This window comes from Oreochromis aureus, linkage group 6 (assembly GCF_013358895.1).
Source record: "Oreochromis aureus strain Israel breed Guangdong linkage group 6, ZZ_aureus, whole genome shotgun sequence".
NCBI classification, from domain to species: Eukaryota; Metazoa; Chordata; class Actinopteri; order Cichliformes; family Cichlidae; genus Oreochromis; species Oreochromis aureus.
In genome coordinates this window covers 6,108,019-6,130,884 of record NC_052947.1, presented here as the reverse complement: position 1 = coordinate 6,130,884, position 22,866 = coordinate 6,108,019, and the positions used below count along the sequence as shown (strand labels likewise).

The 22,866-nt window shown below is 41.8% G+C and overlaps 1 protein-coding gene across 1 annotated transcript; it reads left to right on the top strand.

The window, feature by feature from the left end:
* The first annotated feature begins 6,569 nt into the window (after positions 1-6,569).
* dla (deltaA) lies at positions 6,570-12,755 on the top strand. Its single transcript, XM_031733942.2, has 11 exons — positions 6,570-7,091; positions 7,237-7,539; positions 7,815-7,875; positions 7,968-8,225; positions 9,133-9,193; positions 9,298-9,428; positions 9,998-10,167; positions 10,422-10,638; positions 10,730-11,498; positions 11,598-11,706; positions 11,809-12,755. The coding sequence occupies exons 1-11, from the start codon at positions 7,023-7,025 to the stop codon at positions 11,812-11,814; spliced, it is 2,154 nt and encodes a 717-aa protein (XP_031589802.1). The 5' UTR covers positions 6,570-7,022; the 3' UTR covers positions 11,815-12,755.
* The last annotated feature ends 10,111 nt before the right edge of the window (positions 12,756-22,866 follow it).

The window sequence follows — 22,866 nt, the reverse complement described above, 5'->3', positions numbered from 1 at the left end:
AAAACGAGTGTCCTGGGGGGATAGGCAGTATTTGGTTACTGCATCCCTGATCTCTGCCCCATTGTGGTGCGCTCTGGGTCCCATAGAAGGTTGAAAGGGGGTTTGAGGAGGGGGACATGTGCGCATATGTGAGCCAACAATGCAGGTGCCTACATCTGTTCATTTCTGGGCAGATGCTCGTGGTTGTAGAGATAGAGAGGGAGAGAGTTAGAGAGGGAGGGGAGATGGACTTCCTCCATTTACTCTCTCATCATTCACACTGGTGATTAAAGTTAAATGGAACAAAATAAGAGTAGACCTAAGAATGAAAAATGATGTGTTGCACTCCTTCTGGGGGGAAAAGAGAACTTTAAATGTTTGAATTTCATACACTATGCAGCTCAGATTGTTCTGGGTCTGTCTTTATATTTTGACCCAGGCACCAGTTCAGGGAATACTCAAACAGTATTTGATCATGCTTTGAGCTTTCTAGCAGCAATTTTGCTTTAAAATAGCAATTCCACCAGCACCAGTTTCCTCCTAATCCCATCACAAAGATGAAAAATGAAAGGAAGACAAGGCCACGGCCATGCAATAAACTCTGTGAGGCTGGTCTTGCTTAGCATATAATGCTACCGACAAAGCTAGCATGTATTTGAACAGGTAATATTTACAAAGTTCACAAACAGCATCATGTGATTGCTAACTAGCACTGAACACCAAGTACAGCTCTTGATTGATTTTGCAGATATTTGGTAAAAAAGTCTGACAAATGAAACTGATCATGTGATCATAAATCTAGGTGAAATTTAAGAGCATCTGGTATTTTACACTTTAATATTAATAACCATTGTTAATAAAGGGTAAACTAATTAGTTACTGTCAGCAAAGAATACATGTGTTCATCTTTACTAATATGTTAACAATTGGTTTGTAAACTTTCTAAAAACCTTCCCTTGGCATCACTATAAAGTGGCAATTGATGTAAAAAAAAATAATAATAATTTAAATGGTCTATAAGTGTCATTTGATTTAATATTATAAAGTTGCAAATGATGTTTACAATAGCAGATTTTCAGTCATTTCAAATGATAGGCTCGCCCCTGCTGTTAAATGTTTAATGGCTGCTCTATCAAACAGTATATAGTTCTCTTTCCAAACAAAACAGTCCAGGTCGACTTGTTCCACTGCATCACAAATAAAAGCGGGTAGAATGAGAAAAAGGTTCAATTCAGGGTAACACAACAGGTCAAAAGCCAAAAATGGCATTAACATTTGGCAGTCATTAACAAACACGTGATATAGTATATAAAATGCTATGCGTGCAACAATAGTTGTGTAAAGTCTTTAGAATGTAACAACTATGATGCATAAAATAGAATATTATTACACAAACTAATGACGAATGAAAAGCGATTAGAACATTACTACTACATTAGTAAACATTTCATAATTTGTTAACGGTAAAATAGCAATTTATCATTTTACAATGGTTAATGTAAAGTCAAACTAAAATAATAAATGTGAGCCTCATGTAAGAAAAGTCAGGAGATTTCCAAAATCATAAGGGTTCATTGTCTCACGCCAACCATGAATTTCACAACAGTCCTTCCCATGATTGTCCCTGAAAATACTTACTGGTTCACTCCTTTCAGCTAAGAACATGAAAGTGAAACTGCAGTTTGCACTGACTCATCAAACTTAGACAACAGACAACTGGAGAAACCTTTCCTGGTCTAATGAGACTTGACTTCTGCTGTGACATTCAGATGGTACAGTCAGAATTTGGCATAAACAACATGAAAGCATAGCTCCATCATTCAGGCTGCTGGGAGCGGTGGTGTAAAGATGTGGTGAATATTTTCTTACCAAACTGCCAGACTATGTCCATGCCTTTATGACCACAGTGTACAAATCTTCTGATGGCTGCAAACGTTGCCGGTCAAACACGTCACCATGTCACAAAGCTCAAATCATCTTAAAGTGGTTTCTTGAACAGCAGTCACCAGGTCTCAATCCAACAGATCAACACTGGGATTTGGGTGGAACGGGAGATTTACATGACAGATGTGCACCTGACAAATCTGCAGCAACTGTGGGATGTTATCATGTCAGTATGGACCAAATTCTCTGAGGAATATTTCAAGCAGCTTGTTGACTTTAGGCCTCAAAGAGTTTAGGCAGTTGTGGAGGCCAAAGGGGTGCAGCCCAGCAGCAGCAGGGTCTAGCTGATGAAGTGGCCAGTAAGTACACTGTCTATCTCCCTTCTTTTACGATACTCCAAAAGTGCACATTGTTTCATAACACTTACACTATAATTTGCATTTTCCAGTTGTTACTCACTCTAAATTCAGAAGAATTAAGTGGGAAATTGCACTATATAAGTCACAGAGTCACATGAAGCCACTTAAATATAATTCACCCTATTTTCTTATTCACTACACTCCCATGTCAAACCACATTAAACCAAAAGCAGAGTTATAATCTGTTTAAAAAGGTCTTACCTGCTTTTACCCATTAAGTGCCTTTAATTTTATTTTTTAACCCTACATCCATGTATGTATCCTCTTGACTGTGAATATTTTGTCTGTTTGTTGTTTATTCCTGCTGTCCTGGTATTTATATGTTATTCCTGCACAGTTGGGTGGAACACCCATAATTTTGTTGTACATGTACAATGACAACAAAGCCCAATTTCATTCTATTATTCTGGTTGCTGTTGCACAAAAAAATATTATAACAACAGGCTGAACTTTAATGCTCTTTTAATTTTACCGGATGTCTTATTATTAACTTTTGACAACTACAAGTTTTTATTTATTAAAGGTTTTGTTTTTGTTTAATCCTTCCCCTACTCGTCATTACGGCAGGACCGTGGGTGTGTGCATTAACATGAGTATATGTTTTGGGTAAACGTGTGGCGCACGGTATCAGTTGTGGATTTATCGATTTTATTCTTAGGGACCCGCGTGTGTTGTGGTGCGTCACCCCAGGGTGCGCAGCAGATGTGTTTTTATAAACACTGGCACGCGACTGGCCACGTACAGCTCGCTCTTTACCTCCCCCTAAGGTCCCCGATGCCTACACACACACTTGCAGGCGCGTCTCCGGGCCCCCCACGTAATTACTGCCGCACTCTTCCCATAAACGTAAACTCAGCACGTCTCCACCAACAGCAAAGTATGCAAATGAGACAGCAGGCCGGACAGGGAGCCTCCAAGAGCCGTGGGAAGCCGTGCGGAGCCTCGCGGAACCCCGACAAGCCCTGGGGAAACGCGGGTCTGGCCTGTGGCCCCCTTTTCGAGCAGCTGGCCACAGTAATCTGATCTGGACACAAAGGAGCCTGTTGATCTCTGCGTCTGAGCAGGTAGAACAAGCGGACCTGAGAGAAGGCAGTCCAAGTCTCCTCTGAAATCGCAAGTCTCCAAAGGGCCTTAAAATGGTCCGAACCTAATAAATGTATAGCAAAACTAAATTCTGATGGGATGGTCTTCCAAACTGAATAAAAAAACACTGGTAAAGTCACACAAAGGAATTGTATTTCTCCATATTGTTGCTAAGGTGTTTTTCCCCCGCAAGCTATTACGCCTGGAGGAGGAGTGCGTAATAGCATCTCTCACGAACGTGCCCATTCAAAACCTGCCATTCCCTTTAGGCTTTCAGCGCTTGCACGGGTGGCCTCTATAAGACCCCTCATCCTCCTCCTTCTCCTCCTTAGCTCCCCCCCCACACACACACACACACTCAGCTGCATCCAGCAAGAGAACATTGATTCTGCACCTTTTCCTTTTCAATCAGAGGATTGAACCACCAACTCTAGCAGCATCATGTGTGCATCTTTGACTCCAGGTCAAGTCTGCAGTCATATTTTCTGCAGTGATGAGATATTACTGTAAATAATCAGTTGATCATCACACAGCATCACCCTCCCTCCTCCCCTTCCCCGATCACCGCTTCTTATGATCGATATCGTGTGATGCTCGCTGTGTTTACGTTCCCACGAGTGACCATGTGGTGTCTCCTCTTCTGGGACCAAGAAAGGAAAAAAACTCTCCTGCTTCCCCCTCGCCATATGGCCCCGGAGGGCCCATACCGTTACAGGTCCTTATACATGCTTCCAGTTGAGTGTAGCTGGAGCCCAGCGGACAGAGGCACATAGAGACGTGCGCTTCAGGCCGGAGGAGGGAGGGAGGGAAGCAGGGAAATAAACGTCGTTTTCTGGATATGTAGGGGAGGGGGAAGTTAGTGGCAGATGGCTTGTAAGGGTCTGTCCGCGTCTGAAGGCGTGTCGTGGTCCTTCACTGAAGACCCCCTTCCTCCTTCCCCCCTGCATTCACAATCAATGGAAATTAAAGCGCAGAGAATGGATGAATAGTCAGACCCCGAGTCACCCTTTTTTGTTTGACGCAGCTACTGGTGGGCAGGAGTTAAACTACAGCAGCCCCCTACAGTAGCACTTTAGTTAAACAGCCAGAGCTCAGTCAGCACCATCTTTTCGATGGACAGTGTCCTAATTGTGTTCTCTGTTTTTTGTGTTTTGTTTTGTTTTTGGTTGTTGGGGGGGGGGCACTGCAGCCAAGGTATTAACAATAAATGGCCTTTTCAGTTAAAGTTTCTGATAAATATGACGAACATTATGGGGCTTCAATAGAGGCTAAAAGCGTGTCTGTGTAATTTTACCATGTCGGTACCAAAAGTTAAAGGTTCAGTATTGCACCCAGATGCACTCTCCAATCCCCTCCCTCATGGACTGATGAAGTCTCCCTTAATTGGCTTAATTGTGATGGTCACGGTTCAGCCGGAGTTTGCTTTGAGAAAGAGTTGAGATGGACAGGTTTATCAATAGAGGAGGACTTTTTGTTTGATTGTTGCCAATGATTAGGGGTAATACGTAACACTGTTATGTGACGTGTGAAGTGAAGGTAATTGTAGGGGAACGTAACACTTTTTCATGGGGGAGGGCTCCTCTGACAGCCGGTGTGTAGGACGGACAGTGGCAGCAGGTAACGAAGTCGGAGAGAGGCGCCAGAAAACAATAGCCGTGACGTACATATCTCAACACAGTGACGCAATGTACGTGCATGGCGCGCTAGCCCGCGCGTGCAGTTCCAGTAGACCCCATTATACAGCAGAAAAATCACACATCTAATGAACAACCTAATTAAGCAACATCCCCCACCACACCCCCCGTCCTCCCACTCCTTATTCATATGCGCAGCACATATGATTTTTGGACGAAGAATAGTTTTCCCTTGTCATACACAGAATACATACATATATCCATATATATATATATATATATATATATATATATATATATATATATGTGTGTGTGTGTGTGTGTAATTATTATTATTATTATTACTTAATGACAAATGAAGTCTGTGTGTGAGCGTGTGTACGAGGGAGAGTGTTGTGTGTGAGATGTGTGCGCGCACGCTCAGCCAATGAGGCGTGCACGCGCTGTTATTGAGGAGGAGAGAGCAGGTGCTGGGCGAATTACCATACAGCTGAGGGGGGAGAGAGAGAGAGCAAACTTATTCCTCCACCACGCACAACAACAAAAGTTCCCCCTTATGCTGGCCACGCGAGCGACTACGGCGCGCGCGCGCGCGCATCTGTGCACGCACACACACTGCCACCTATTAACACGCAAACACGGTCTCTTTTTTTCATCCTAGTGCGAAGAAAGAGAAGAAGGCGAGAGCAAAAAAGAAAAGCAGGAGTCCAGCCCCTCATGTCGTTTACCTCATTGCGCAGCTCTGCCAAGGAATGTTTTCTTCAGTCTTTTCAGTCAATTCAAAGCATCAAATTCTTCCCACAGATACAAATACCAAAATTTAGAGCGTGTGTGTATGCTGAGAAAGAAGAGGGGAAGGAGGGGGGGGGGAGGGGGTGGCTGAAAAACAATTAACTGAGTCAGAGTTTGACCAGGAAACGCTTTTTCTTTCTTTTTGGGGGAGATTTTTGAATCAGCTTCACACTGTTAATTGGCACTGCATCCAAAACATCTTAGGACGCCCACAACAAAGGAGCTGGTGCAGTGATGCAACAGCTGGATGGATCAATTCAGCCGCATGCCTTCGACATCCACAGCCCAGAGGGAAATCTGGCAGCTGTACGATGCTGAAAACTCTTAAAAGGTGTATAGAACATATCCATGTTACCACTTTAACACTTTTAGTTTGTTTTTCATATATAGGAGAGGGTCTGTGATGTCAACAGACCAACAACCAAAAGTCAGCCCAATTCTTTTTCTTCTTCTTATGTCTTCTTAACCGATTGAATGTTAAGTTTTCCTGTTTGTTCTCCTGTGTAGGAGTCTTACAGAAGTTTTCACTTCTTAAATACTTCCACACAACCTTATTTGAGCTCGGGTATTAACACTGTATGAGGGGTTAGAGGAGGAATAAGGAGGATGGTGGTGGGGTACTTGTATGGGATCCCATTGTAGAGAGCCAAGCCAGATTGGGAGGTGTAGTCGGGCAGCAGGAGGAGGGGGTCCATTTGCATGCTATTACCATAGCATGTGTCAGGCCGTATATAACAGGCTGCAGGCGGCCTTGGCTGTAGACAGACGCACAGTTCACAGTGAGGAAAGACATCAGGCGGTAGAAAGAAGCATGTTGGACCAGTGACAAATCTGTCCTTGGGTTAGACCAAGACCTTCACACACAAAACAAAAAAAGCTTCGCCCTAACATTCTTGCTGTAACAAACAAGGAACACTTCGCTTTTTCCTCTTTACGCACTGGATTATAACTTAACTGGAGGACTGCTTTTATTTTTCAACACAACGCAGAAGTTTACTCCATTTGTTTTGTGGTTCTATTTTTTAAGGTTTGGGATTTATCCTTTGTCTTTTTGTGCCTCGGGACATGAGTGAAAACGGTGTGGCTGATATCCACAGCAGTTGATGAGAAAACCCTGTGAGGCGACAGAAACGTGCTCAATGTATCTTCCTCAGAGGGACTGAACAGGAGGAGGCACCCTGACGACAAGCCGAGCCCCAAGACTTTTTACTTTATTTATTTACTATTTATTATGTATTTATTTAATATGGGGCGCGTCATCCTGCTGACTCTTGCCGTCATGTCCATGTTGCTGTGCCAGGTAAGCTTCTAAATCAAACATTTTCCCTCCAAACAATGAACCATCACCCTCCCCCTGCCTCCCCTACCCTCCCATCACAACATGCACTCTCACACAAGCGGTACTGTGTGTGCACTTGATGATAATAAGCCGCTTTCCTCCGCAGGGGTTTTGCTCGGGAGTTTTTGAGCTGAAGTTGCAGGAGTTTCTGAACAAGAAGGGAGTACAGGGCAACAAAAACTGCTGTAAAGGAGGTCTGGCTTCGTCTTTCCAGCAGCAGTGCGAGTGTAAGACCTTCTTCAGGATCTGTCTCAAGCACTATCAACCCAACGCTTCCCCAGAGCCCCCGTGCACCTACGGCGGCGCTGTGACACCCGTCCTCGGCTCCAATTCATTCCAAGTCCCAGATGCCATCCCGGAGAGTTCGTTCACCAACCCCATCAGGATTAACTTCGGCTTCACGTGGCCGGTAAATACAACCATTTATGTAGAGTAGGAGTTAAGGCTGAGAAATCGCGCCAATTCTTATAAATGCGTGAGTGAAAAGCGCACCTTTTTTCCCTGCGCACAACTTGAAGGCTCAGAGAGCACACAAAGTTTACAGGTATTTAGTTTCATCGGATCAGGTTAGGCAGTTTGCATTCAGCACATTGAGTGTATGGCACAATCGCCTCGGGCCTTTACTTGATGTTATCGCCACATCTCCGCTGGCCACCTGTCTCATGAAGCCATTTGTGTTCCCAGGGGACCTTCTCGCTGATCATTGAAGCATTACACGCCGATTCCAAAGACGACCTCTCCACGGGTAGGAACTAAATCTCCCATTTCAATGTTTATTTTTTCTCACATTTACACACTTTCTCCTCATCATCTTGTACTTCTACATGCACATTTCAGAGAACCCAGACCGGGTTATTAGCACCATGACCACCCAGAGGCATCTGACTGTGGGAGAGGAATGGTCCCAGGACCTGCACACCGGGGGAAGGACCGAACTCAAGTACTCCTATCGATTCGTGTGCGATGAGCACTACTACGGGGACGGCTGTTCAGTGTTCTGCCGGCCGAGAGACGACGCCTTCGGCCACTTCACCTGTGGAGAGCGCGGGGAGATTGTGTGCGACGCCGGGTGGAAGGGGCAGTACTGCACTGAACGTGAGTTGCAGAGATTTTTCCCGTTATAGAATAAAATATTTTGATTAGGGGAGAGACAAACAAACACGGAAAGGAAAAGAAATTAGACGTAAAGAAGTCATTTAAAAAAGAAATCGTTTAAAAAAAGATAGATTTAAAACTAATTTTAATGTTTTTAGTGAAGGTAAAGTTCAAAAAGTTTTTATTTCCATGTAGATCTATAGTCAAGTTCTCTGAGTGCCGTTAGAAGGCAATTCAGGGCGTAAACACCACGCGCACCCCCTCCTCTCTCCTACTTTTCCCCTCACACACACACACACACATACACACATACACACACACGACCACTTGATTTATTCTAAGGAAAGTTTTTGAGAATAATCTCACGCGTGCCATAAATTTACATGCTACCTTCCGATTCGTTACTCTCGAAGTGGGCCGGTCGGTGATTGGCTGAGTTGGGGGAGGTATTGTTTGAAGTGGGCAGCTGCCGGCAGAGAGGAGACAATGGAGCAGCTGTCGCGCACTGGCAACACACTCGCCAGCTGTCCACTCTTATCTACCCCAATCCGAGACATTAAGGGGAGTATGTATGTGTATGTGTGTGTGTGTACACACACAGAATGAATAAAAGAGTTCTGACCCGCAGCGAAGAAGAAAAAAAAGAGGGTGGTGGGCTGAGGGCCTCTGTGTGTGTGAGTGCATGTGTGCACTCTGGGGCACACACGCACTCACACACTCCCTCCTTTGTCTCTCCACTATGTTAAGCAGAAAAATCTTCCATGATGACAAGCTAATGGGTTCAGAAGCCACTACTTTACTTCATTTTAATTACTTTCTTTGGATTTTTTTTTTATCTTTAAAAGCAAATCTTAAAAATAAGTTGCCTCAATGTTTCTAAAAAGCATACTCTTGTTTTCCTGTACAGCGATTTGTCTGCCAGGATGTGATGAAGAGCATGGGTTCTGCGAGAAACCTGGGGAGTGCAAGTAAGTTCTTTCTACAAGTTCACTGGGGCATTAATTAATTATTGGGTTGCATGAAGTAATGTGAGTGGAGTGACCGGTGTTCCCTCCTAATTGGACAACAACAGGTGCAGAGTGGGATTCAAAGGGCGCTACTGCGATGAGTGCATTCGTTACCCTGGCTGCCTCCATGGGACCTGCCAGCAGCCCTGGCAGTGCAACTGTCAGGAGGGCTGGGGTGGACTCTTCTGCAACCAAGGTAAGGAAAGAGTCTGGGAAGTAGGGACAGAGAGAGAAGTGGTTTTGTTGAATGAAGGAAGTCACAACACGTAGGGTAAAGCAGGTTAAGTTTTCCGGATATCTAGGCTGCGTAACAATAAAAAAAAAAAAAGTATTTGAAATGTACTTGAAACAAAAATCTGGTTATGTGCAGCTTAGACTTAGATTTCTTGAACAGGAAGATAACAAATTAATGCTTAAAACAACTTACAAATCCCCTGCTTATTTGGTGGAAAGGTGACAAAATGTGGACAACTTGTTCTTGAAGGCAAGTTTTCCATCACTGGTTTGTCGTTTATTCAAACCCCAAACTTGGTTTCAAACCACAAGCCAGTAAAAAGGTAGATTGGAGAGAAAGAGCATCAGCACTGCAGTAACAGAGCAGCAGTTGTTTCAGCAAAGACAGGAGGCAAGGAAACAAAAAACCACTGGCAGAAGAGAAACAGTCCAGTCTGCCTGAGGACAAAAGCGCATACTGTCGCCGCTGCTGCTATCCCGCCATGTGTTGTGCTCTGGCTAATCCACATGTGCTGTTGTGTTTTTTTCCAGATCTCAACTACTGCACTCACCACAAGCCCTGCATGAATGGAGCCACTTGTAGCAACACTGGCCAGGGCAGCTACACCTGTTCCTGCAGGCCTGGCTTCACTGGGGCCAGCTGTGAGATTCGGGTCAACGAATGTGCTGGAAACCCCTGCCGCAATGGAGGAAGCTGCACTGTGAGTGCTCGTGGGTCTTCTTAAATGAACTTGGAATAAGAATAGAGACATCTTGTTAACTGTGGCTCAGCGCCAGTGATGCCTGAATGCATCAGCCTACATTTCTTCTCATCTATCATTTCTGTTTTCGATCAGTGTTCAATTCATATTAAACCTAAAAAATTCAAGACATACAGCATGCAGCAAGCTGGAAATGCTGCAGATGCAGCACCACACAGATCTTGATGTCAAGTCTGTTCTATTTTTTCCCACAGGATTTGGAAAACACATATACCTGCACTTGCCCTCACGGTTTCTATGGCAACAACTGCGAGCTAAGCGCCATGACGTGTGCTGATGGGCCTTGCTCCAACGGAGGCCGCTGTACTGACAACCCTGACGGAGGCTACTTCTGCCAGTGCCCCACGGGGTATGCAGGGTTCAACTGTGAGAAGAAGATTGACCACTGCACCTCCAGCCCCTGCTCCAATGGTAAGTACCCAAACAGAATAAGGGTTTGGTCTTTGAGATGCTCAGTCTGCACGAACTGAACCCTCATTCCTGACTTTATCTCTATTCTCAGGTGCACGCTGTGTGGATCTCGTGAACTCCTATTTGTGTCAGTGTCCAGACGGCTTCACCGGCCAGAACTGTGACCACACCGGTGATGAGTGTTCTGCGTATCCTTGCCAGAATGGTGGCACGTGCCAAGAAGGTCCTGATGGCTACACCTGCACTTGTCCCCCGGGATACACGGGTCGCAACTGCAGCTCCCCAATCAGCCGCTGCGAACACAACCCCTGCCACAACGGTGCCACCTGCCACGAAAGAAACAATCGCTATGTCTGCGCCTGTGCTCACGGATACGGTGGCAGAAACTGTCAGTTCTTGCTTCCAGAGCACGCTGCCATCCGGGGGTCAGAAGTTCCCTGGATGGCCATTGGTTCCGGGGTGGTTCTGGTGCTGCTGCTGTTGGCAGGCTGTGCTGTTTTGGTTGGCTTTTTCCAATCAAAAGTCCAGCGTGACGGCCAAGTAGAAACTGTAGGCGAAGCAGAGACAATAAATAACCTTACTAACAACTGTCACCGCAGTGACAGGGACCTGGCCATCAGTGTGATGCCGATGCCAGGTGTCAAAAACATCAACAAGAAGATGGACTTCTGCAGCGGGGACCCCGATGAAGGATCTTCACCAGGGAGGAGCAGCTACAAGAGCCACCATCTGCCTGCAGATTACAAGCTCGTACACGAGGTCAACTACGAGCAGGCGGCCAAGGAGGCCATGCTGGAGGCGGCCTGTGAGGACAAGGACTCATTTGAGTTTGAGGAGAAGCGCAGCAAACGTTTAAAATGGTAAATAACTGACACTGTAAACATCTGTCAAACACAAAATCAGACGTGTGTTTACACACGTCAGACGTATCTAACGTGTATTTTCTCTCCTTCCTACAGCGATGCATCAGAAAAGAAAGCCCCAGAAATGTCTGCATGTGCGGACACCAAGTACAAATCTGTGTTTGTGATGTCAGAGGAGAAGGACGAATGTATAATTGCAACTGAGGTGAGTTGTACTTTGTTAACCCTTAGATACAATTTCTGCAGTCATTTGGAATTTAAAAGGACAAAAACTAACATTTTCTGTCTTCTTGGTGTGTTTCCCCAGGTGTAAGAAGCCACCAATGGGCTGCCCGTTGTTCATTTACTCTATAGGAGAGTTTTTATGCTCCTTCAGATGCTGCTCTAAACCTAGGGGGAGGTGTCCCGCCTTGAGACTGCTGCTGATACGTTTAACTGATATTCAGAGTGAGCTGGTTCTCTACTGGAAACTAAGCGCAGGCAGTGGCGGCCTGTGGGATTAGAACTGGCAGGGTAAAAAAAAAAGTTTACAGTTCAAAGTAAACTGCTTCTTAGCTTTCTGTTCTGCCTGTTAACAGGGAGTGGTGTTTTTGTAAAAAAGAAGAAAAAAAAAGAAAATATAAATGAACGCTGTCCCGTAGCGATGATATACGAGTTTTGTTTTGCAACATTTGCACCCAGGCCTTTTCTCTAACCCACACGCCGTTGCTGAGCGCAGGAACTGCATCAAACGGTGGATGTTTGGCCATACTGGCCTGTTCTTCACGAGGCTGTTCTCGTGGGCTGTGCGCCCATCACTACACCTGTGAAGACTGTATGTATACTTGATCACTGTGTTAACTGAAGTGCGTTTTCTTCCCTAAGCCCTCCAAACCATTTTATGACATAGTATTGTTCAGTTCTTTTCTTCTTTGGGATATGAAAACTTTGTGTCGATTAAAAGAAAAAGAAAGTTGCTTTTTGATACTGATTTTGTAAAATAAATAAAGAAAAAAAAAAGTTATGATTTAAAATTATGATTTAATTTAAGTTAATTTAATGATTTTGTGTTGTTTTTATTTTGTATTATATACTTGTGATGTTTGTTATGATTATTTAAGTTTCTTTTTTTAATGATATTTGCAAAGGCACTTCAGGTCAATGGGATGGTTTTTCTTTGTTTTGTTTTTTTTAAGAAAATGTTATTTAAGAGGGATTGTACTGTACAAATTGTTATGTTACCCTTTCCTTTACCGTATTTGAATGAAGGAATTAGCCAAGACTATTTTTCCAAATAAATATTGCTAAATGTGAACATTTGATTGCGTCCAACTTTTGTTTTGTCCATCTGCAAGTACTCTGAAAAACACTTCTTTAGGGGTCCGTGAGTAAAGTTAATCAGTAACATCTGTTGTCTTCCCCTGGCGACCCCATAGTGGGCTTTTCTATGCTGACACTGTTGGCTACTGCCAGAAGTTGAAAGTGTCTCCCTGGAGACGAGAGAGGGGGCCTATTCACAAAAAACAATACCCCTACGCTAGATTTACCACTCCTATTTCTCCTCCTAAAGACCAAGTCAGGTAATTCATGGGTCTGAAATTCACCCACTGGACCACTTCAGGTTTGGTTTTCATGCCTTGACTTCCTGTTGCCAGAGAAAAAGCTATTTAAAAAAAAAAACAACCAGCAAAGTTCGGTCACATCTGAACACAAAAGTCATACAGTATAAAATCAGTTCCTCAGAGTTCTCTTTCTTAATTCCCCCACAAAGATACCGGTTAGATTTAGACACAAATAACTGTAAATCATCAGGCCAGTAGAGTTTGTCCTTTGGAGGGGTTTATAAACCCACGGCCTTATGGGAACAGACTTCAGCAGACAATGATGGAATTGACAATGGGGCACACAAAAGGCCACCCTTGGGAGAACCTGCGTGTCCCTCGGCATGCTGGGAGAAAGAGAGTAACAGGAACAGATGTTGTTGAGTAACAGATGCCTTCTGGCCAGAGTTCAGCCACAACCAGCCAGACCTTCAAAGGCCGGGAGCAGCAGTAAAAGGAAAAAAAAAGATTATCTATGGGCCTTCAAGAAACGACAGCTTTTGCATTGTCTTCCTTTCTGATAAATTTGTTGGAATTTTTGAGAAATGGTCGACACAAGTGAGCACCTAAGAGGACTTTTGTGCAGTGAGGAATACAAAGACACTACAGCACTCAATCAGCAGCCCGAGAAATTCAGTGTTTTCATATTTAGCTTCAGCTATGTAAAACTCACAGAGCAAGAGTTATAAAGCCTGATAAAAAAACGAAACAATTTAAACTAAAAACATGTTTTCAAACTGAGCAACCACAGTGATACACCAGTGTCTTTCTGAAGACATACTTATTATTATTTTATCCCCTGCTGAATTTGTAAATTTGCCCACTTCCAAAGACACGAACAGTCTCTAACTTTTATGATAGTTTAATTTTAATGGAGAGAGACAGAATATCAACCAAAAACCCCCAAAAAACATTACATAAAAGCTTTAAATTGATTTTCTATAAACTGACGTCTTGAGACTGGCAGCTCCATAGTCTTAATGTGCTTCTTCTTTAGCCAATCCTTTGTTGCTTTGGGTCATTGTTATGGCTGAAGACTCATCCACAACCCACCTTCAGTGTTCTGACTAAGAGAAGGAGCTTCTCATCCAAGATCTTATGGCACATGGCCCCATCTATTGGCTCTTTGATACAGGGAAGTCATCCTGTATCCTTAGCAGAAAAATAGCCCCACTTTTTCCAGCTTCATGCTTATTCAATTCAATTCAATTCAGTTCAATTTGATTTATATAGCGCCAAATCACAACAACAGTCGCCTCAAGGCGCTTTATATTGCACAGTAGATTGTACAATAATAGATACAGAGAAAAACCCAACAATCATATGACCCCCTATGAGCAAGCACTTTGGCGACAGTAAGAAGGGAAAACTCCCTTTTAACAGGAAGAAACCTCCAGCAGAACCAGGCTCAGGGAGGGCGGGGCCATCTGCTGCGACCGGTTGGGGTGAGAGAAGGAAAACAGGATAAAGACATGCTGTGGAAGAGAGACAGAGATTAATAACAGATATGATTAAATGCAGAGAGGTCTATTAACACATAGTGAGTGAGAAAGGTGACTGGAAAGGAAAAACTCAATGCATCATGGGAATCCCGGCAGCCTCACGTCTATTGCAGCATAACTAAGGGAGGATTCAGGGTCACCTGGTCCAGCCCTAACTATATGCTTTAGCAAAAAGGAAAGTTTTAAGCCTAATCTTGAAAGTAGAGATAGTGTCTGTCTCCCGAATCCAAACTGGAAGCTGGTTCCACAGAAGAGGGGCCTGAAAACTGAAGGCTCTCCCTCCCATTCTACTTTTAAATACTCTAGGAACAACAAGTAAGCCTGCAGTGCGAGAGCGAAGTGCTCTAATAGGGTGATATGGTACTACAAGGTCATTAAGATAAGATGGGGCCTGATTATTTAAGACCTTGTATGTGAGGAGCAGGATTTTGAATTTGATTCAGGATTTAACAGGAAGCCAATGAAGAGAAGCCAAAACAGGAGAAATATGCTCTCTCTTTCTAGTCCCTGTCAGTACTCTTGCTGCAGCATTTTGGATCAGCTGAAGGCTTTTCAGTGAGTTTTTTGGACATCCTGATAATAAAGAATTACAGTAGTCCAGCCTGGAAGTAATAAATCCATGAACTAGTTTTTCAGCGTCACTCTGAGACAGGATATTTCTAATTTTAGAGATATTGCGCAAATGGAAGAAAGCAGTCTTACATATTTGTTTAATATGTGCATTGAAGGACATGTCTTGGTCAAAAATGACTCCAAGGTTCCTCACAGTGTTACTGGAGGCCAAGGTAATGCCATCCAGAGTAAGAATCTGGTTAGATACCATATTTCTAAGATTTTCAGGGCCGAGTACAATAACCTCAGTTTTATCTGAATTAAGAAGCAGAAAGTTAGCGGTCATCCAGGTCTTTATGTCTTTAAGACATTCCTGCAGTTTAACTAATTGGTGTGTGTTACCTGGCTTCATGGATAGATAGAGCTGCGTGTCATCTGCATAGCGGTGAAAATTTATGCTATGTCTTCTAATGATGCTGCCTAGGGGAAGCATGTATAATGTAAACAGAATTGGTCCTAGCACCGAACCCTGTGGAACACCATAATTGACCTTAGTGTGTGAAGAGGACTCTCCATTTACATGGACAAATTGGAGTCTATTAGATAGATATGATACAAACCACTGCAGCGCAGTACCTGTAATACCTACAGAATGTTCTAATCGCTCTAATAGGATATTATGGTCAACAGTATCGAACGCTGCACTGAGGTCTAGCAGGACAAGCACAGAGATGAGCCCACTGTCAGAGGCCATAAGAAGATCATTTGTAACCTTCACTAAAGCTGTTTCTGTGCTGTGATGAGCTCTGAAACCTGACTGAAACTCTTCAAATAAGCCATTCCTCTGCAGATGATCTGTTAGCTGTTTGACAACTACTCTTTCAAGGATGTTTGATATGAAAGGAAGGTTAGAGATTGGCCTATAATTAGCTAAGACAGCTGGGTCTAGAGATGGCTTTTTAAGTAAAGGTTTAACTACAGCCAGCTTGAAGGCCTGTGGTACACAGCCGATTATTAGAGATAGGTTGATCATATTTAAGATTGAAGCATTAATTAATGGCAGGCACTTCAAGCTTATTGGTGGGGATGGTGTTTTTTTGGATCATACTCAGCATTCTTCTCCACCACAAACACAGTTGGTCCAGTTAACACTAAAGAGCACAGTCTTGGTTTTAGTGGACCAGAACACTTTCTCCTAAGCCTTCTCTGAATAATTAAAATTTTCACAGTCTTAAGACAGCCTGGTCATGTGACTTCTTTAGCAGCAGACCTTGCGAGTGCTGCAAGATTTAAATCTGTTATGGCGCAGTATGTTACCAATGGTGTTGTTAGACTGTGGTCCTGTCGTCAGATCACTAACAAGCCAAACCACGCCATGTGGTTTTGGGCTGATTCACCACCTTTGTCATGATCATTCTCACCTCATGAAGCATGGAACTAAGGGCAACTAACAGTCATTTTTTTCCTTCCCAAATCATTGCTTCAATAATTTTCACCTTTTCACAAAGCTTCATGCTGATGCTCATTTAGCCTTTTCTAGTCTTGTACAGGTCTACAGTCTTGTCCCTGACATCATCTGACAGCTCTTTGGTCTTGCCCATGGTGGTGGAGAGGTTGGACTGGAAGAAACTGACTCTGTAGACAGGTGTGCTTTATACACAGAAAGAGCTGAAATCAGGGGCACCTATAATTGATTAATTGCAATCCCTGCACACAGGCAATCTGTGGGACCATAATTCCGGCTTGGTTGTAAGGAATCTAATACTTTTTTCACTCGATAACATGCAAATCAGTGTATATCTTTTCTGTAATGTGCTTTTGCCCCTAAATGTTTGGTTGATACTCAGTCTCTCTCCGTTAAAATAAACAGACCCTCAAAATTAAAGACTTACAAACTCTCAAATCTCAGATTTGAGGACAAAAACCGATATTGCAGAGGAGAGAAACACCATCTCCTGCCATCAGTGAATGTACTGTTATTAGCTGATATACTTATATTTGATAAAAGGTTCACAGTTGCTTTATTTATACCCAAAGGCAAATTTGCTTTACAGAAAAGTTGTAGCAATTTGGCATCCCTTCACAACATTTGTGTATCCCTAAAAACAGGCTTTTAGCCTCATTTCCAGCTCCATATTTTAATTCTTGAGCGCTTCTAGAGTAGCTTTTCATAAGTTACAAAACAATCCCTATTTAATAAATATCAGGCCTTTGTGAAACCCCTCAGTTAATCCACAACCTGTAACAAATGGTTTTAATGCCTCTCATTGCACACTGAAGATATAAACAGCTGTGTTTTGGTCACAGCCAGAGCTGTGTGACATAAGCACAATAAATATATAGTCATGATCAGGGGTTTATATACACACACCATGGGAATGAAAGTCATGGTAGTTTGAGATTTTTAATGATTTCTTAGAACTGCTGTTTTTCCTGAAATGACTGTACAGCACACATCTTTAATGACTTTAATAAAGAAGAATTCAGTGCAGAAGTTTGAATTTATTTGTGATTCTCTCTAAAGGTGGGGTCAAACGTATGCATACAATCTCAATATTTACAGACACCCCAACTAATATTTAGTAAAATGTCATTTCACTGAGAAGGTTTCAACTGTATGAAGTGCTTTGAGTGCTCAGGTAGAGTAGAGTTACCATTTGCCTGATTTATCCATTCCAAAACCAATTATGTGTTTTTGTTCCTGTTGGAACACTCAGCTGTAGTGTTTCAAAGTTTCTAAACACCAAATAAATACCAACTGATAATACATAAAACATAATATGTCAAGTGTTACAGTTGTAGGAAATTTTTCATGCTACGAGGATGGGTTTATATGAGCAAACGCACATTTTTATATTTTGCTTCCAATGAGTCAGACTTTCTTGCAGTTTTTAACTTCTGGACATCTTTCAGAAATGTTCTTCTTTGGACATTGGCTGATTCTTCACTTGCTCATTTTCAGTCCAGTCCTTGCACCTGATCATTATTAGAGAACTGCGTTTTTGATATTTTCACCCTTAACACCTGACAAGCGTTCCATTTTAAATGATATCTTTAGTTTGTTACTAGCGGCAAATACAAAAATAATCTTCCCAAAAAATATCAAACAATCCCTATTTAATAAAAAAATATCAACTTACTTTGTTTTTTGATGGGTACACCATGTGGCCAATCATGAATCAAAGAAAGCAAGCGGTACAGGCTGGTACACAGAGCGATAGAGAGACGAGGAGCCAGATTTAAGTCCAAGCACGTCGGGTTAAAGGGAAGAAATGAGCGAAAACACAAAAGGAGCACCAACTGGCTCCACTTTAGTGATATTGGAGACTAAAGATGAGTGCAGACTTTGCAAAATGAAAATATGCTTCAGAGCAGGGTCAGGAAGAAGAAACCTGCACAGATGTTTAAGAACCATTCACCAGTCTGTGAAGCTGGAGGAGAGCTTACCCTCTCTCCTCCAGCTGCCATCCACTGGCCCTGGAAAAGTGTCCTGTTTGAATCTGCAGTACTTTAGCTGCAGCATCCACTTTCTTTCAAAAAACTGCAACCATATCACAGCCTTCTGAAAATCAAACCAAAATATGCACATTTATTCCAAAACAAATGACCCCAGCCAAACATGTAAGTGTTGGCGAGGAGCTGGCTGACATGACGTTTAGTTATTTCCTTGTAAAGGACAAAAGATTTCAAACTTTTGTCCAGGCCTTAAGCTCTGTGTAAATTCTCCCCAGCTGCAGTAAGTGCATAAAAATACGTCACAAATTAATAAAAATTGCTTACCAACACATAAGCCATTCACAGTTGCTAAATTAAGCTAAAACTGAAGATACAGAGTGATACTCAATGAAGAGCCAGGACACCGTCGAGCAGGGGTCATACAAAATACTGAGAACCAACAAAGTGCATATAAAAGAGATAACTGTGCTTTCACAATAATGACCTCTAATGATCTCAGCACCTGAATGCAAGATGTCGGATCTGGGACAGTTTATACATATTTAAATATATGTCTTTATATCTTCTTTAACGTTAATAGTTGATCATGTTTACACAAACTAATTCTGAATTGGAGATTTGAATGGAAGAAGAGTTTTGCACCTACGGCTTGTATTTACACTGTGTGATAAGCAGTGCTGGATACCTGTGTAAAAATACCAACATCAAACGGCAGCTTTGATGCCTCGTGTTTCAAAGAGAACTGAGTGCGTGTGCAAAATAAGAATTGTATATCTGAATTTGCCCACTAGACATGTGCAGAAAAAACACACATTTAGGGTTAAAAAAAAGAAAAAGGAGTTAAAAAATATTTATACAAGTTCTTTTTAAGAAATTGAGATCCACAAAGAGCAGCTGGCCCGGAGCCATAGAAGACTTTTTATTTGGAGAAAGAAATCTTTGAAATCACTCATTTTTAAAATTCAATTAATTCATCGAGTACGACATCTAGGTTCTCAGAAAAAGTTAAAATCATGCCTTTAGTCTTTTTATACATAAAAGATGTAGTTTTACAATGACAAGTAACTTTTTTTTTTATAAAATGACTTTTTCTTCTTCTGACATATTTAGCTTCTGTTAAAGAAATAATGTAGAAAAAACAATTATCATCCCTCTCAATAAAACATAAGTACAGAAAACAAAAAAGGCATAACACAGTACGATACAATGCGCTGACATGGCTTCAAAGCACACATAATACAGTACTGTACAAGGGTCCGCCTCAGACAAAATGCACCAAAACCACTTTCACTGCTGAGGATTGATCAAACCTCAGAAACAGCTCAACACTGCTTATTTACCAAACCCAGACCACAGCGTGGTGTTGGCGTCTATCAAATGAGGTAAAGATTTCCAAAAGAGCACCAATGTTTTGGCGTTAACATTTATACACATATATATATATATAGATATATATATATATAGCTTATAACCAACAGGCAGTTGGAGGAGTTTCAGTCCAGCATCTCTTCTTCTATCCACAACACTGGAGAAACTAAGTACTGAGTCTGCAAATTCACTTGCAATGTTCAGAAGCCAATGAACACATGCTGCCAGGACTGTTCCGTGTAAATAAGCAGTCGTTTTCCACATTTACGTGGGACATTTAATGTCAATATTTATAGTGAAGCCCAGGCAGAAAGGATCCAAATCTATATCTTTGCTGGATTCACTTTTTTAAAAGACGTCTACATTAAAGAGATTTTTTTAAATGTCAAATTATCTAATCACTTGCAAAGTTCTCAAGCTCAAAATGTCTCACTTTTGAGAGGTTCACTTATAAAATCATGTCAATTAGAAGGCTCTTACAAAGCTTAAGTAAACTACTGAATATCATATAATGCTTCAGCTAACAAACATTGAGGAAAATGAGCAAAAGCAGGAACACATAAGGTCTTTTTATGTACCTTAAAGGTACTGAAAAAGAAAACAAAAACAATCTCAGGCCAAATATTTTAGGGGACAGCAACATTAAGTCTAAGTAAAATGATGTGCAAACTTAACTGTGCATAGAGATCAAATCCTAATAAATATTAATGTGATAATTAATATTATCACAGTTCGACTTTGTCAAAACTTGAAGGGGTGATTGTACAGTTTTAAGATTAATTTAGTCTTACTAAAACATCAAAAGTTGTTTTTTTTTTGTTTTTTGTTTTTATAGTGCTGTAAGAAAAGCTTTTATTTTTTTAAGCAACAAACACTTCCCATTTATTATCAACCAGAGCCCCATAAGACAAACAAAACCAAACACTTAATAAAAATCCTGATAATAGTCACTGATTTGTCATTGATATTCATCCAAGTTTAACTTCCTCTGAATGGCTCTTTTGCTTTTGGGTTGTTTTTTTTCTGCCTTATTTTTGCATCAAAGAATCACATGAGCGACAAATAACAAACTGAGCGTTATAGTGATGTACAGGAATTTTACACATAAGTACTTTAGCAAGCTTTTAAAAAGTATATGGATCTATCTTAGCTTTAGTTTTCACTGTTTCTTCGTTTGATGTAGCTTAAAAGATGTGAAGCATAATGCCTGTCTTTGGACCACCGAGGTAATTGTAGGTGTGTGTGTGTCTGTGTCTGTGTGTGTGTCTGTGTGTAAAACATGCTGAAATGTTTAGCAAACATTTCAAATGAGTAACTAGTGTCCCTCTGAGCCATCGGGGGCTCGTTCTGGTTCGAGGTATATGATCCTGGGGCCGACCGGTGGCGCCTGTGGAAAATGTTACAAAGCGGTCTGATGGATGATGGTGAATTTCATTCACACTGCTGTGCATCATACAACCCGCCTCTCCCTCCCTCCCCCCATTCCCTGCTGTATTCTCACTCTTCTCAGACTATTTTCCTTCTTCCTCGATTCATTCATCAGCACGCTTCTTTGTCATCAAAGGTTGCTCCTGAATAGTGCCGGGCTCCATTCACATTCAATTCAATTAACTCAGTAAGTGCATTCTTTTTTTCAAGTTTAAATACGCAAAACTCTGAAAACTAACAGGGTGAAAAAAAAAAAGAGGCGCTGAGGGTGTTTTTAAAGTGAAAGGCAAGCAAAATGTTTTGCTAAACAGAATGTGCCCATGTGTACGTTACTCCTGAGAACTGATGTGAGAGCCATCAACTTCAACGTCTGAACGACACGTAATCCACTACATGTTCTTTACCTGAAAACTGAACATTATATTTACCTTTTAGAAATTTGCCTTAAATAGGAAACACCTGCATATGGCAACTGTTAGAAAAAAAAAGAGAAGTACAGACTTTAAAATAATTTTGTTTTTATCTTAGGAAGTCTACACACATGACTCATCACCTTTCCATCAATTTTGATTGTGTCTTGAGAGATTTGTAAACTTGAAGGTGTTGTTCATAAGAGCAAATGTAAGAATTGAAGCTAATCCTTCACCACTGTACCTGCTGTCAGAAAGCTCTTTTTGACAAGGAACTAAAGGAGTCTGGCAGAACCAGCAAACTGTTGAGAGAAACTTGGCTGACAGAACACTTGTTGATTATTTTTAAATCAACGTCAGTGCTCTTAAATTGTTTAAATTATTATTTTTTCTATTATTGTCTAACTTGATCTAAAGTAATGCACTAAACCAAACCATAAATGTAGAAGTTCCAGGTAAGACGTTATTCTATATAAAACTATATAGAAAGTCAATCTTGACTTTGATGAAAAAACAAAAAACAAAAAACATTACCATCACAAATGGTAGTTAAACAGCAGAGAAAGAAGTGATAATTTTCTGAATATTGACTATGTGCACGTTAGCATATGCTACTTCTGGTGCGGAAACTCCTATGGGGAGCTTTGTTTCCGGTGTCCTATTCGCGCCTTGTTTACGGTCCAAAACAAGTTAAGCAAATGAATTAATCAAGCGGCGATTTACATTTCTATAGATGTTTTGGGCATTTACCCAATATATCTGTAAATGATGTTCATCGACTTGTCGATATTTTCCCCCCGCACCTCAGAGCAAAAGAGAAAAGGGATTCAAATGTTATATTTCTCAGCTGTCCCTCGTTTATCGTGGGTGTTATGTTCTAAAAATAACCAGCGATGGGTGAAATCAAGTAGCCAGTTTTATTTTTTGACGTGTGGACATCGTGGACATACAGTACTGCACTTCAGAGTCACACTGCTAGCGATCGATGCAGCGATTCTGTACTGTACAGGAAAGACGTCACGGAGGAGATCGTCTGCAGCGATCAGGACGCAGGACACAATGTGATGTT

Bases quoted from the DNA above. Each gene is read 5' to 3' on its own strand.
- dla (XM_031733942.2), top strand. From the start codon at position 7,023: ATGTATTTATTTAATATGGGGCGCGTCATCCTGCTGACTCTTGCCGTC. The intron at 9,194-9,297 runs GTAAGTTCTTTC...GGACAACAACAG, and splicing joins GAGAAACCTGGGGAGTGCAA to GTGCAGAGTGGGATTCAAAG. The intron at 11,499-11,597 runs GTAAATAACTGA...TCCTTCCTACAG, and splicing joins CGCAGCAAACGTTTAAAATG to CGATGCATCAGAAAAGAAAG.